At 40.5% G+C, this 14,390-nt stretch overlaps 1 protein-coding gene across 3 annotated transcripts in view; it reads left to right on the forward strand.

Annotated features, from left to right (window-relative positions):
* Nucleotides 1–14,390, forward strand: part of AFF1 (AF4/FMR2 family member 1) — a 430,143-nt gene that overhangs the window by 352,291 nt on the left and 63,462 nt on the right. For all 3 annotated transcript variants that reach the window (XM_030190611.1, XM_030190612.1, XM_030190613.1), the window contains exon 12: nucleotides 10,456–10,553. In XM_030190611.1, the coding sequence (XP_030046471.1) occupies nucleotides 10,456–10,553 (98 nt within the window). The remainder of the gene's footprint in view (nucleotides 1–10,455; nucleotides 10,554–14,390) is intronic.

The following is a 14,390-nucleotide window of genomic DNA, read 5'->3' on the forward strand; positions in this document are numbered from 1 at the left end:
ACACTTCTATCATATCTCCCCTCAGCCGAAAAAATATTAGCCCTTGAAATAGCCCGGTGGTGGCGAAACAGGGTTCTCCTGTTGGGCGTTTCAGTAGCAGACATTTTGGAAAAGAATGGATATACAGAAGATACAAGCTAAGTTATAATTTAGAAGTGGTTCACCGGCTTTGTGGCGTGAGAAACAGCCTCTACCTTTTGTATTGTTTGAAGTGCATGCACTAGTATTTTGTGAATAAGAAGAGTGGAGTTTTTTTTGTGAAGACTAATGATTGTAGTAAGGAGTTCTCTTGTTTTGAAAAATATCATTGTAAAGAGAATTATTCCTGAGGACTCTGAAGTCTTTTTTTCTCCACGTATTTTTTCATATATACATGTGCATTGGCACCTGCAATACAGGGTTTTCTATAGTAGAAAATTGTGAATAATTAGTGGTAATTGAAATCACCCATTATTATTGTGTTGCCGAGTTTGCTAGCCTGGATAACTTGGCCTGTCTGAAAAAAATGCCCTTTTCAGAACACCTAAATATAAGCACAAGTCTCATAATATGTGGTTTTTTTTTATCCAGACTGAAAAGGCTGTTTCCTGAGAGGAGGGATATGTTTAGGTCAGGACAGTAAAATATGAATGTATTATTTTTATTTTATTATTACATTTGTACCCCGCATTTTCCCACTCAAAGCAGGTTCAATGCGGCTTACCTAGTAGTTGGAATTACAAAGTATTGATGAAGATAACTAAGTTGGGTGTTATTGGAGTAATAAGTACATAAGTACATAAGTACATAAGTAGTGCCATACTGGGAAAGACCAAAGGTCCATCTAGCCCAGCATCCTGTCACCGACAGTGGCCAATCCAGGTCAAGGGCACCTGGCACGCTCCCCAAACGTAAAAACATTCCAGACAAGTTGTACCTAAAAATGAGGAATTTTTCCAGTCCATTTAATAGCGGTCTATGGACTTGTCCTTTAGGAATCTATCTAACCCCTTTTTAAACTCCGTCAAGCTAACCGCCCGTACCACGTTCTCCGGCAATGAATTCCAGAGTCTAATTACACGTTGGGTGAAGAAAAATTTTCTCCGATTCATTTTAAATTTACCACACTGTAGCTTCAACTCATGCCCTCTAGTCCTAGTATTTTTGGATAGCGTGAACAGTCGCTTCACATCCACCCGATCCATTCCACTCATTATTTTATACACTTCTATCATATCTCCCCTCAGCCGTCTCTTCTCCAAGCTGAAAAGCCCTAGCCTTCTCAGCCTCTCTTCATAGGAAAGTCGTCCCATCCCCACTATCATTTTCGTCGCCCTTCGCTGTACCTTTTCCAATTCTACTATATCTTTTTTGAGATACGGAGACCAGTACTGAACACAATACTCCAGGTGCGGTCGCACCATGGAGCGATACAACGGCATTATAACATCCGCACACCTGGACTCCATACCCTTCTTAATAACACCCAACATTCTATTCGCTTTCCTAGCCGCAGCAGCACACTGAGCAGAAGGTTTCAGCGTATCATCGACGACGACACCCAGATCCCTTTCTTGATCCGTAACTCCTAACGCGGAACCTTGCAAGACGTAGCTATAATTCGGGTTCCTCTTACCCACATGCATCACTTTGCACTTGTCAACATTGAACTTCATCTGCCACTTGCACGCCCATTCTCCCAGTCTCGCAAGGTCCTCCTGTAATCGTTCACATTCCTCCTGCGACTTGACGACCCTGAATAATTTTGTGTCATCGGCGAATTTAATTACCTCACTAGTTATTCCCATCTCTAGGTCATTTATAAATACATTAAAAAGCAACGGACCCAGCACAGACCCCTGCGGGACCCCACTAACTACCCTCCTCCACTGAGAATACTGGCCACGCAATCCTACTCTCTGCTTCCTATCTTTCAACCAGTTCTTAATCCATAATAATACCCTACCTCCGATTCCATGACTCTGCAATTTCTTCAGGAGTCTTTCGTGCGGCACTTTGTCAAACGCCTTCTGAAAATCCAGATATACAATATCAACCGGCTCCCCATTGTCCACATGTTTGCTTACCCCCTCAAAAAAATGCATTAGATTGGTGAGGCAAGACTTCCCTTCACTAAATCCGTGCTGACTTTGTCTCATCAGTCCATGTTTTTGTATATGCTCTGCAATTTTATTCTTAATAATAGCCTCCACCATCTTGCCCGGCACCGACGTCAGACTCACCGGTCTATAATTTCCCGGATCTCCTCTGGAACCCTTCTTAAAAATCGGAGTAACATTGGCTACCCTCCAGTCTTCCGGTACTACACTCGATTTTAGGGACAGATTGCATATTTCTAACAGTAGCTCCGCAAGTTCATTTTTTAGTTCTATTAATACTCTGGGATGAATACCATCAGGTCCCGGTGATTTACTACTCTTCAGCTTGCTGAACTGACCCATTACATCCTCCAAGGTTACAGAGAATTTGTTTAGTTTCTCCGACTCCCCCGCTTCAAATATTCTTTCCAGCACCGGTGTCCCCCCCAAATCCTCCTCGGTGAAGACCGAAGCAAAGAATTCATTTAATTTCTCCGCTACGGCTTTGTCCTCCTTGATCGCCCCTTTAACACCATTTTCGTCCAGCGGCCCAACCGACTCTTTGGCCGGTTTCCTGCTTTTAATGTATCTAAAAAAAATTTTTACTATGTATTTTTGCTTCCAACGCTAATTTCTTCTCAAAGTCCTTTTTTGCCCTCCTTATCTCCGCTTTGCATTTGGCTTGGCATTCCTTATGATCTATCCTGTTACTTTCAGTTGGTTCTCTTCTCCACTTTCTGAAGGATTGTTTTTTGGCTCTAATGACTTCCTTTATCTTACTGTTTAGCCACGCCGGCTGACGTTTAGTCTTTTTTCCCTTTTTTCTAATACGTGGAATATATTTGTCCTGAACCTCCAGGATGGTGTTTTTAAACAGCATCCACGCCTGACGCAAGTTTTTTACTCTGCGAGCTGCTCCTTTCAGTCTTTTTTTCACCATTTTTCTCATTTTGTCGTAATCACCTTTTCTATAGTTAAACGCTAGCGTACTTGATTTCCTAGTTTCACTTCCTTCAATGCCAATATCAAAACCGATCATATTATGATCACTGTTATCAAGCGGCCCTCGTATCGTTACCCCCTGCACTAGATCATGAGCACCACTAAGGACTAAGTCTAGTATTTTTCCTTCTCTTGTCGGCTCCTGAACTAGCTGTTCCATGAAGCTGTCCTTGATTTCATCAAGAAATCTTATGTCCCTTGCGTGTACAGATGTTACATTAACCCAGTCTATATGCGGGTAATTGAAATCCCCCATTATTATTGTGTTGCCCAGTTTGTTTGCGTCCCTGATTTCCTTTAACATTTCCGCATCCGTCTGTTCGTCCTGGCCAGGCGGACGGTAGTACACTCCTATCACTATCCTTTTCCCCTTTGCACATGGAATTTCAATCCACAGTGATTCCAAGGAGTGTTTTGTTTCCTGCAGAATTTTCAATCTATTTGATTCAAGGCTCTTGTTAATATACAATGCTACCCCTCCACCAATCCGATTCACCCTATCACTACGATATAATTTGTACCCCGGTATGACAGTGTCCCACTGGTTATCCTCCTTCCACCAGGTCTCAGAGATGCCTATTATATCTAATTTTTCATTTAGTGCAATATATTCTAACTCCCCCATCTTATTTCTTAGGCTCCTGGCATTCGCATATAGACATTAATATGGTCCTCTGATATCTGGGCCCCATGTTGATGTGCATACTGTTCAAGACTCCTTTCCCTTTCTATTGCTTCCACGGCATCCCTTGTCATGGCTGGTCCAGAGCGCCAGAGCCTGACCCAATGATAAAAATTGGGTCTCCTATATGATAGTATACATTGTACTTGCCACTGAGCCCCAGAGGCAATCTTTCATTTGTATTTTTTAAGATAGTTAAATTTTGAATGCTTGAGAGATTCATGAATAGACAGATAACTAAGATTGAAGCCATGGTAACTCATACTTCTGGTTACATGTTTCAAACTCCTGTCAGTGCTACCCTGAGTGAGTTAGTTACCATGTATTTTTTGTTGTTAAAACGTATTGGTCTGTCCTGGTCATTTAGTGACAGTGTTTGATTTCTGGTTCAGGTGTTCTATTCCCCCAGGGCCAGCTGGGATTCGATGTTGTGGAGGCAATGTTCCTAGCCAGTGTTCCTGGAAGAGGAGAGTTTCTAGTGACACCTAGTGGCTGAAAATAAGGCTTATTATTACAGGTTCTGGACACAGTCCAGATGCATGGTGTTGATCCAGGATTGTTACTGAAATGACTAAACTGAATGAATTGGGTTATAAAATAGGAGAAGAATAATTGAGTAGTTAATGACGACTCATGGCTCTGTAACCAAAAACAGGAAGGTTAAGAATGAAATTTGCATTGTATTTATTAAGAAAAAAAAGAAAACTCTGCAGCTGCATGCTTTCTCATTACCTTGCAGTTAAGAGGTAATATTTATACCAGGTAGTTTGCTTTCTGTTTAGAAAGGGCAGAATTAAATATGCAGTTTGGATTTATTAATTATGTCAGACATGCAGTTTCAATGATTAAATTTGCTTTGTGAAATTAACATGCCCTGTATACATATGTCAGTTCTCTGCCCTTTGCAAATGTTTAAGGATGACAGAAAATAGCTTTCAATGTAATCTCTGTTCTTCCTACACTTCAAATATTTAGGAAAAACTGATTGTCTCAATAGGGCAATTACAGATTGGTCTCAAGAAAAAATGAGGACTGTGGAATGATTAAAAATGTAACAAATATATATATTTTAATGAGGAAATAGGCACACAAATGCCCCCAAACATCCCATTTTTACACTTGTCTGTAAACAAGCTATAGATGAAAGGTAGTGTCTCTTCCTTGAAATGGATTTGGAGTTTTGTTGTAGCACCTTTTTTCAGTTTTTTTTTTTTTTTCTTGGTCCAACAGTTTTGTCCATCTGGGCCCTCAGCTTATTTGTAGGACTTTGCTGGGCAATGATGTGCTATGAGTCTTCATTCAACTTGGGCTTTTAATCCCTCCCAGTCTGCCCCTTTTTTAAAACCCTGTTTCCATCTAGCTCAATTTAATGTAGCGATAGCTCTCGTCTACAGGCCGTGGCTGCCTCTGGAATCTGGTACACTTAAGTCCAGAGTCCAATAAGTGGGTGTTATCACCATGCATCAGCTGAAACCTAGTCCTTAGTGGAGCACATGATCTGGTGCAGGAGGTAATGGTGCTGGGGCCGCTTGATAACAGTGATCATAATATGATCAGATTTGATATTGGCTTTGGAGTAAGTACATACAAGAAATCCAATACATTAGCATTTAACTTTCAAAAAGGAGACTATGATAAAATAAGAAGAACGGTGAAAAAAAACCTAAGAGGAGCAACTGCGAAGGTCAAAAATTTACATCAGGCTTGGATGCTGTTCAAAAATACCATCCTGGACGCCCAGGCCAAATATATTCCATGTATTAACCAAACGACAGCCAGCATGGTTAAAAAGTGAGGTGAAGGAAGCTATTACAGCTAAAAGAAAATCCTTCAGAAAATGGAACAAGGAACCGACCAAAAGTAATAAGAAACAGCATCAGGAATGGCAAGTCAAATGCAAAGCGCTGATAAGGAAAGCAAAGAGAGAGTTTGAAAAAAAGATTGCGTTGGAGGCGAAAACACACAATTAAATTTTTTTTTTAGGTATATTAAAAGCAAGAAGCCGGCAAAAAAAATCGGTTGTACCGCTAGATGACCAAGGGGTAAAAGGGGCAATCAGGGAAGACAAAGCCATAGCGGAGAGATTAAATGAATTCTTTGCTTCAGTCTTCACTGAGGAAAATTTGGGAGAGGTACTGGTGCCAGAAACTGAATGAAATCTCTGTAAACCTAGAGGATGTAATGGCGCAATTCGACAAAGTAAAGAGTAGCAAATCTCCTGGACCGGATGGTATTCATCCCCGAGTACTGATAGAATTGAAAAATGAACTTGCGGAACTATTGTTAGTAATATGTAATTTATTTTCCCGTGCCTTTGTTGATGGCAGCCTTCAAAGAGAAGCTCATGAATTTGAAGAGCGGGGGGAAGGCTTCTTTACTTGATGTGATATTGCAGCTTCAGCTTCATCAGTGCTAAGGCAAGAGGCTGTCCAGCCAATCCTCGAGACCCATGCACTGCCTGCTAGTGAACCATTGGCACCAAGACCTCAAAAGGTTTCTTTGTCTATATGTAGTCTATCTGGGAAGGAAGCTTCACTGGTGCATTGCAGATCTTCGATGTCTAAACGCATATACCCAAGACCTGATGCCAAGGTCAGTACATTGAGATAGGCAGAGACTCAGACTGGCTTTAGTGTATTTCTCTGAGACTAAATCTGAGCACTCCTGGAAATCTACGAATCAGAGCTTCTTTCTAAAGAGGGCTCATCTGGTTTACCATCAGATCCCTCCCCACCCCATGAGAGAAGAAAGTTTCCACCAGAATAGTTCATCAGTTTTGTATAGAGGAAATGGCTCATGCTTTCATATTTAAAGGGGCAGTGCCCATTCACCGCCCCTCCTCCCGGTACATTCTGCTAAAAAGGTTTATTTGATGTACAAAGTTCCCTCAGGGAGGGAATCTCAGTCACTGGAGTCTTTTCAGAGATAACAGTTTTATAATATTATGCTAATGTCCTGCATAGCATCTTACCAACTTTTTATAAGCATGCTCTTATGAGACTGTGCAGTGTGGCAGAATTGGCCAACATTTGCCCCTAAAAAGAAGGCTGAAGAACCCTGCTCACCAATAGCCAAAGGGAAGAATTATGGAAAATACATGGCCCGTGCAACATATATTTTCAATACGGCATCAAGAACTTCTGCAGTAAAGATTGGCACCCAGAGACTTGCTGAATCTGAGCTTCAGACCTAAAATATGAATTGCAAGAAAAGCTTGCTGATATATATGACATGTATAGAATCTTTCATGGCAGGAAAAGGGATTCATTCCCTTTTTAAGAAATGCAAACATATGAGTCCCATAGTGCATTTCTCAAGAGCAAATACATCATGGATCCTTTAAGAATTGGTTAGCCCAAGCTGAGAATTGAGAGATGTAGCCCAGAAGGGTGGGGGGCAGGGAAGCAGCTCTGCCCATATTAGGAAAGACTGGAGAGGAGCAAAGCAAGTATCCTAATTGGGGAAGTAACGAGTCAGACCTTTGGATAGGTTGTGAGCTAAGAAGAAGGGAGGGGTTGATAACCTTGGGTTCCCTTGAAAATATCTTCCAAGAGGCAGATAATGCTAGAAGGGTGGAGGAAGAAAGGAGGCACCCACAGCCATGATACTTGAAGGCTAGACTAAGGAGGCCCTTAGGAGGAATGGTGGCCAGAAGAACCAAGGATGAACAGAAAAGGAAACTGTGAAGGGTATATACCTTTAATTTATTGAACCATGGAGTTTTTAACTTTTGAACTAAGAAGAGCAGCAAGGGGTGGAAGATAAGATGTTGAACTCATGTTGAGTTTTGTCCTATCCAAGGTGAGAAGGCTTGTTAGACTGAGCTCCTGTTACTCAGAAGGAGTCAGTCTTGTATTTTGGACGCTGTTTTAAGGAAAGAATGAAATAGAAAACCCCCCAGAGCTTTCTAAAGGAAAGCTCATTTGCATATGTCAACAGTCTGAGAGAGACCAAGACCTAATTTGCATAATCAAGGAACGCTTTGCTATTTTCCAGTTTTTCTTCTTTCAGAAGGAGTCTCAGAAGCGCAGAACAATATCATTCAGTCTCATAAAAGGAGTAGTGTAGAATTTGGTGAAGCAGCTGTTTGACCAGTGGTGGGGTGAATTCACTGAGTGATTAGGTTACTGTGAATATGGACTACTAATGGTAAAAGGATCTGTATGTGCAGACTGTCTTTGATACTTTTTTTATTAGAGGCAAAGCCTTGTCCTTCGTACTGAAGGGCCAGTAACCAGACCTGTTCTCCAAGGCAAGGAAGGCACGTACTGAAACTGCCTCCCTGAAGTGTTAGGGGCTTTGTGACACATGCTGTGCAATGCTGTAAAGAGAGTCTCTTCATAGATAAGATGGAATAGGTTGTTTCACTATTAAGCAGCACAATGACATTCATAGAACCCTCCCCAAGCCCACTTCAGACCCAACTGCCTCTTCTAGGAGGTATCAGAATGCTCTAAAGACTTCAAAGATCAGAGAGGAGGGCAGCAGAGATCCTACTATACCCCACGGGCATAGGCATTCTTCTCCTTCCCTCTCATCCCAGGCAAGGCATGACATAGAGAACAGAGGGTCCAAAAGTACCAATTGACTTCACAACCAAACTCAGGATGGGGTTTTGAAGAAAACATAGTCCAGAATTTGTGGGTCCAACCTGGACAGGCTCCCAGAAGGAAGCTCGGCATTTTGATAAAGTGCCGGCCGATATTAACATCAGATTGATGGGTTCTAAAAATCGTCCAGGTAGGATACAGTCTTTATCTTTTTGGCTCACCTCCAGATTGCCTACTGAAGATCATGATCAAACTCTCAGCATCAGAAAATACTTAAAAAAAAAGAACACTGTTTAGAAGCCAGTACAATAGAATCTATTCAACCAGAGGAAAGATAGCAAGGATTTTATTACAGATAGTTCCTGGTCATAAAGAAGATGGGAAGATTTTGTCCCATTCTAGACCTAAGGGCTGTGAAGAAATATCTATTCCGTATCTGCAAGAAGGCATCTGGCAGTGTTCTGTGGACTTGTGATGCTTACATTCTATTATTTTATTGTAGTTTCTTTCCACATCTGATGATTTCAATTTTAACATTGTAAATCACCTACAAAATGCTACTTATTGTACAGTATATCAAAATAAAATGAAACTTATCTCCTGTGTCTGAGATAGGGTGTATCTCAGATATGTCATAGGGAAACACCACTTCCAGTTCTGTATACTACCTTTTGGCTTCACGTCAGCACCTTGTGTATTTACAAAATGCCTTGCGGTCATATCCACTTATCTATGCAGATAGAGGGTGCACATGTTTCTTAGTTAGATGATTGGCTAGTGAGGAGCACATGTCAGGAAGGGGAAGAAAGATCAGTGCACACAACCATTCAGGTGCTGGTGTGGTAGGGTTGATTATAAACTACCCCATGTCTCCTCTCAGCCTGTCTCAACACCTGGAATTCATAGGAACTCTGCTAAACAAGTCTCGGGCAACTGTGCCATCATCCATGTTGTGAGGTGGTGTATTCTACTGTCCACAGAGAACACCTGGTACAGGTGAGTACCTTGCTTTTTTTCTGCATGTAAAACATGTTTTACATAGGAGATGGCTTTATAAAATTGCTTCCCATTGAGCTTTGGCTCAAGTGGGAGAACTCTGTTCTTCGTGAGCAAGTAGCCTTGGTTCTGTGTCATCTAGTGATTTACGATGGGCAATTTCTTGTTCAGCTCAGATAGGATGGTCATGCATTTTTGTAACTACTTGAGTTTACCATATTTTTAAAGACAACTATCTTATATGCCCATTTCACAATATGATCAGAATGGTAAAGATAGACATAAAATATAGGCTGGAAGACTTTGGGAAGATCAGAACAGCATGTAGTGTCTGTGTGGAGCCCTTTTGGTTGAACGGAGAAATACGCTATGTGAATTTCACAGGATGGGATTTGCCCAGAGGCCTGCCTTTTGAGAATGGATTTCTGGAAATCATGTAAACTATTTACCATCAGTAGGTTTTGGCTGAAGTGGTGCAACAACACTTAGCTTTTTTGTTTTCTACATTGTGGAGATGTTCACCTGTGCATTCTAGTGCCTGTGCCAAGTGCTGAGCCTGTTCGTGGCCTGATGCAGTATGACCAGGAATAGGTAGAGGTGTCATTCTCTTGTTATATGTAGTATATTATGTGTTAAGGTTAGTGCTCTGAGAAAAAATGTATATTAAGATACGCTAAAAATGTGTATGTAGGGGAGGGAATGGAAGACACCTGCCATATATCCAGAGTAATTGTTAATAGACAATACAGCCATGCATTGTGGGACGAAGAAAAGAGAACCTGAAATGCAGTGCACCCCCATAAATGCTCAGAAGACAGAAAAAAGGGGCTGCATTTTCTATTTGTTTTCTCCCCTTCTTCACCTTTTTTTTCTCCCCCTTTTTGGATTAGCCGGTACATGTACCCCAGACTGGCCAATGTTGGAGACAGGATTCTGGGCATGATGGACATTGTTTTAACTCAGCATAGCTTATCCTATGTTTTTATGTATCAAAAGGATATGAACTGGATAAGTTCTGGCATATGCTTTTGTCTTTGTAGATATTTTTGCAATTGTGTTTAATTTTGTTTAAAGATATAAAGTTCAAGTACATATGCATTTGTCTTTCAAGGTCTCATTTGTAAATGTTTGATTATCATAACAATAGGGGGAAGAACATGAGAAACAGGTTGAAAGCAAAAAAGTAAAATTAGAGAGTGAAACAAAATCCTCATCTTCAAGTCACAAGGAATCAAGCAGAATCAAGTAAGTGCTGGGTTTTGGAGTAATTTGGCGGCTGTCCCTTCTTTGTCTCTCTTCTTGGTATATTATTATTGTTTCCTTTTACTCTTTACATTTCTTCTCTGGGGATTCCCCCCCCCCCCCCCCCCCCCCCCCACACACACACATCTTTGCTTTTATTTTCCACTTCCTTCGTTTGTCTTGCAATTATCTGGTGTCTGAAGCTATTTCAGCCCCTTTTCAACAGGACTCTTTAAGCCAGGTCCTCAAAAGATAATAGACTAGTCCGACATTCTGGTTAATCAGAGTATGCAAACTAACATAATCTTGATCACAGGTGTGTGCAAATGATTATAGAATGTTGTTTGGCACATCCAGAAAACCAGGCTATCCTGTGGGGCCCTTTGAAATGAATGTCGAAAGCCCTGCTATGCTTTTTTCTGGAGTCTCCAACATGTTTAGACACTTGTTTCCTGTCTAATATGTGCATCAGTAAATGTAAATGAGGATGCAGCAAAATTAGTGGAGCTCACAGATGCTCTTCTTTTCCTTGTCTCTTCCCTCTTTCCTGTAAAGGAGCTAGATATCTTTAACTGATACTGTAATATATATTTATGACTTGCAGTGTGAATGAATGGACATTATTTTAATTTTAAAAGAATATTGGTGCCAGACCTCTCAATTGTAAGAAACCTCTGGAACAAGGGATCATAGGGAAAAAAGTGAAAGGCGGCTAAGAAAGCAAATAGAATGTTAGGTATTATTAGGAAAGGAATGGAAAACAAAAATGAGGACGTTATAATGCCTTTGTATCGCTACATGGTGCAACCGTACCTTGAATATTGTGTTCAGTTCTGGTCACCACATCTCAAAAAAGATATAGTGGAATTAGAAAAGGTACAGAGAAGGGTGACAAAAATGATAAAGGGGTGGGATGACTTTCCTAAGAGGCAAGGCTAAAGTAGCTAGGGTTCTTCAGTTTGGAGAAGAGACCACTGAGGAGAGGTATGATAGAGTTCTATAAAACAATAAGTGGAGTGGAACAGGTAGATGTGAATCGCTTGTTTTACTCTTTCCAAAAATACTAGGACCCAAAAATACTAGGGCTTGGGGGCATGCAATGAAGCTACAAAGTAGTAAATTTAAAACGAATCACTCAATGTGTAATTAAACTCTGAAATTCATTGCCAGAGATTGTAATAAAAGCAGTTAGCTTAGTTGGGTTTAAAAAAAAGTTTGGATGGCTTCCTAAAGGAAAAGTCCACAGACCATTATTAAAATGGACTTGGCAGTAATGTAGAGAAATATGTCTTTATGGAAAGACTGTATCTGAATTCAAGAAATCATAGGACAAGCACCTAGGATCACAGAGAGAAGAATAGATTACAGAGTTTAATAGTCGGTAAGGATGGGCAGACTGGATTGGCCATATGGTCTTTATCTGCTGTCATCTTCTCTGCTTCCATTTTTATTGAAGTTCAATTAATAAAATAACCATGCAATATTTAAGCTAAAGAATTAGTGCTTTGTTAAAATTCATGATGGAGTTGAGTTGTAGCACAGATATAAGTGCCCATTCTTATGTACATAAGGAGAAACTGGTAAGAGAAAATAAATTTGTGGCAAAAAACATAAATCTATATAATTAGGGAATGCAAGAAACTGCAGAGCCAACTTGAAAATAATATATGCAGTATTCTGGCACCATACACCTTTCTAATGATCCTGACAGCAGTCGGGAAAGGAATACCATCTCAGCCAGGGATTCCTGGTGATTTGGTGAATAGGTTAAGCCACATCATTACTGAGCATGTATTACTGTGATTTTTAAAAGCTAAATAAAACGTGTGACAGAGGTTTAGGAGAGTATTTTGAACATTTTCAGAGAGACTAGAGACTGTGAAGGCTCATTGTGGGAGATTGGAGGCTTAAGGGATCCTTTTACTAAGCTATGGTAAACAGTGGCCTTAGTGTGCCCTTATGCACTTCTTTCCCACGCACTAAGGCCATTTTTACCACAGCCATAAAAATGACATTTTTCTATTTTTTTTTTTGTATTAATGATGCCATTAGCGTGCAGCCATTGTGAATCATTACAATGTGTACACTTACCGCCACGCAATTTTTAGGTGGTAAGGGCTCATGCAGTATCCATGCACTACCCAGTTATTGTATGGTAATGTAGTTGCACCAACTGGTTAGAGCAGGAATGGTCACTCTCCATCCCCCCCCCCCCCAAACACACCTCCTTCAAAAATATATATATTTTTAGTGTGTGGTTAGCATGCACAGATTTGGGCAGTTTAGTAAAAGGACCCCTCTAATTCTTAGGTGACTTTTCAAACTAATTTAGCCCAGTAGCTAAATAATTGCTTGGCAGCATTGTTCTGGTTGAAAATAATCTCCCTAGCTCTCTAAGAGCCTTGAAAAATATATGCGACCCTTCACAACATGAAACTACTTTCATTAGACCAGGGGTGAGCAACTTGCAGCCTGTCATTGAATCTTATGTGGCCTACAAGACCAAGGGAAGTAGACACAGCAAATGTCATTGAGTAGAGTTTTGGCAATTTTAAATACTGTATTGCGCAAATATTTTCAGAATAGCCACTCTAGTAGTTTCCTGGATTTATGTCAACAAGGTGGTGGTAAACTCCTTTTTGTAATTGAGAAAGCTCAAATCTGTTAAGAAGTTCTTTGAACTTCCTATATTTGTTGTTATTACCCCATTTTGGCTATTTTGGGTTGATCAGTGGAGTGTTGCAAGGATCTGTACTGGGACCGGTGCTATTTAACATATTTATAAATGATCTGGAAATACAAATGACAAGAGAGATGATTAAATTTTCAGATGTGACAAAACTATTCAAAGTTGTTACATGCGGAATGTGAAAAATTGCAGGAAGACCTTAGGAAATTGGAAGACTGAACATCCAAATGGCAGATGAAATTTAATGTGGACAAATGTAAAGTGATTCACATTGGGAAGAATAATCTGAATCATAATTACTTGATGCTAGGGTCCACATTAGGAATCAGCTCTCAAGAAAAAGATCTAGGTGTTATTGTAGACAATATGCTGAAATCTGCCCAGTGTGCAGCAGTGGCTAAAAAAGTAAACAGGATGCTAGGAATGATTAGGAAAGGTATGGAAAATAAGATGAAGAATAATATAATGCCTCTGCATTGCTCTATTGTACGACTACACCTTGAGTATTGTGTACATTTCTGGTCACCGTATCTCAAAAAAGATATGGTAGAATTAGAAAATTTTAAAAGAAGGTCGACCAGAATGATAAAGGGGATGGAGCCCCTCTCCTAGACTAAAGAGGTTAGGGCTCTTCAACTTGGAAAAGAGACGGCTGAGGGGGAAATATGATTGAGGTCTACAAAATCTTGAGTGGTGTAGAACTGAGTAAAAGTGAATCCTTTTTTCTTTCTTTTTTTAAACTCTCAAAAAAAATACAAAGACTAGGGGACATTCAATGAAGTTATCTGGAAATACTTTTTAAATGAATAGGAGGAAATATTTTTTAAATCAACGAATAGTTAAACTCTGGAACTCATCAGAGAATGTGGTTTCAATGGTTAGTGTATCTGGGTTTTAAAAAGGCTTGGACAAGTTCCTGGAAGAAAAGTCTATATACTATTGAGATGGACATGGGGGAAGCTACTGCTTGCCCTGAGATCGGTAGCATGGCCACTGTTGGAAGCAGGATACTTGGCTAGTCTTATGTTTGCAGTCTTTGTCCAGCGATGCTCCTCTGCCCTCCCCTCCCATCCATGTCCAGTGACTCGTCCCAGCCCCCCCTTTTTCAGCCCCCAGGTTCCAGTTCCAACCCCAGCCCTCACCTGCCCGCC

The sequence above is a fragment of the Microcaecilia unicolor genome, chromosome 2 (assembly GCF_901765095.1).
Source record: "Microcaecilia unicolor chromosome 2, aMicUni1.1, whole genome shotgun sequence".
NCBI classification, from domain to species: Eukaryota; Metazoa; Chordata; class Amphibia; order Gymnophiona; family Siphonopidae; genus Microcaecilia; species Microcaecilia unicolor.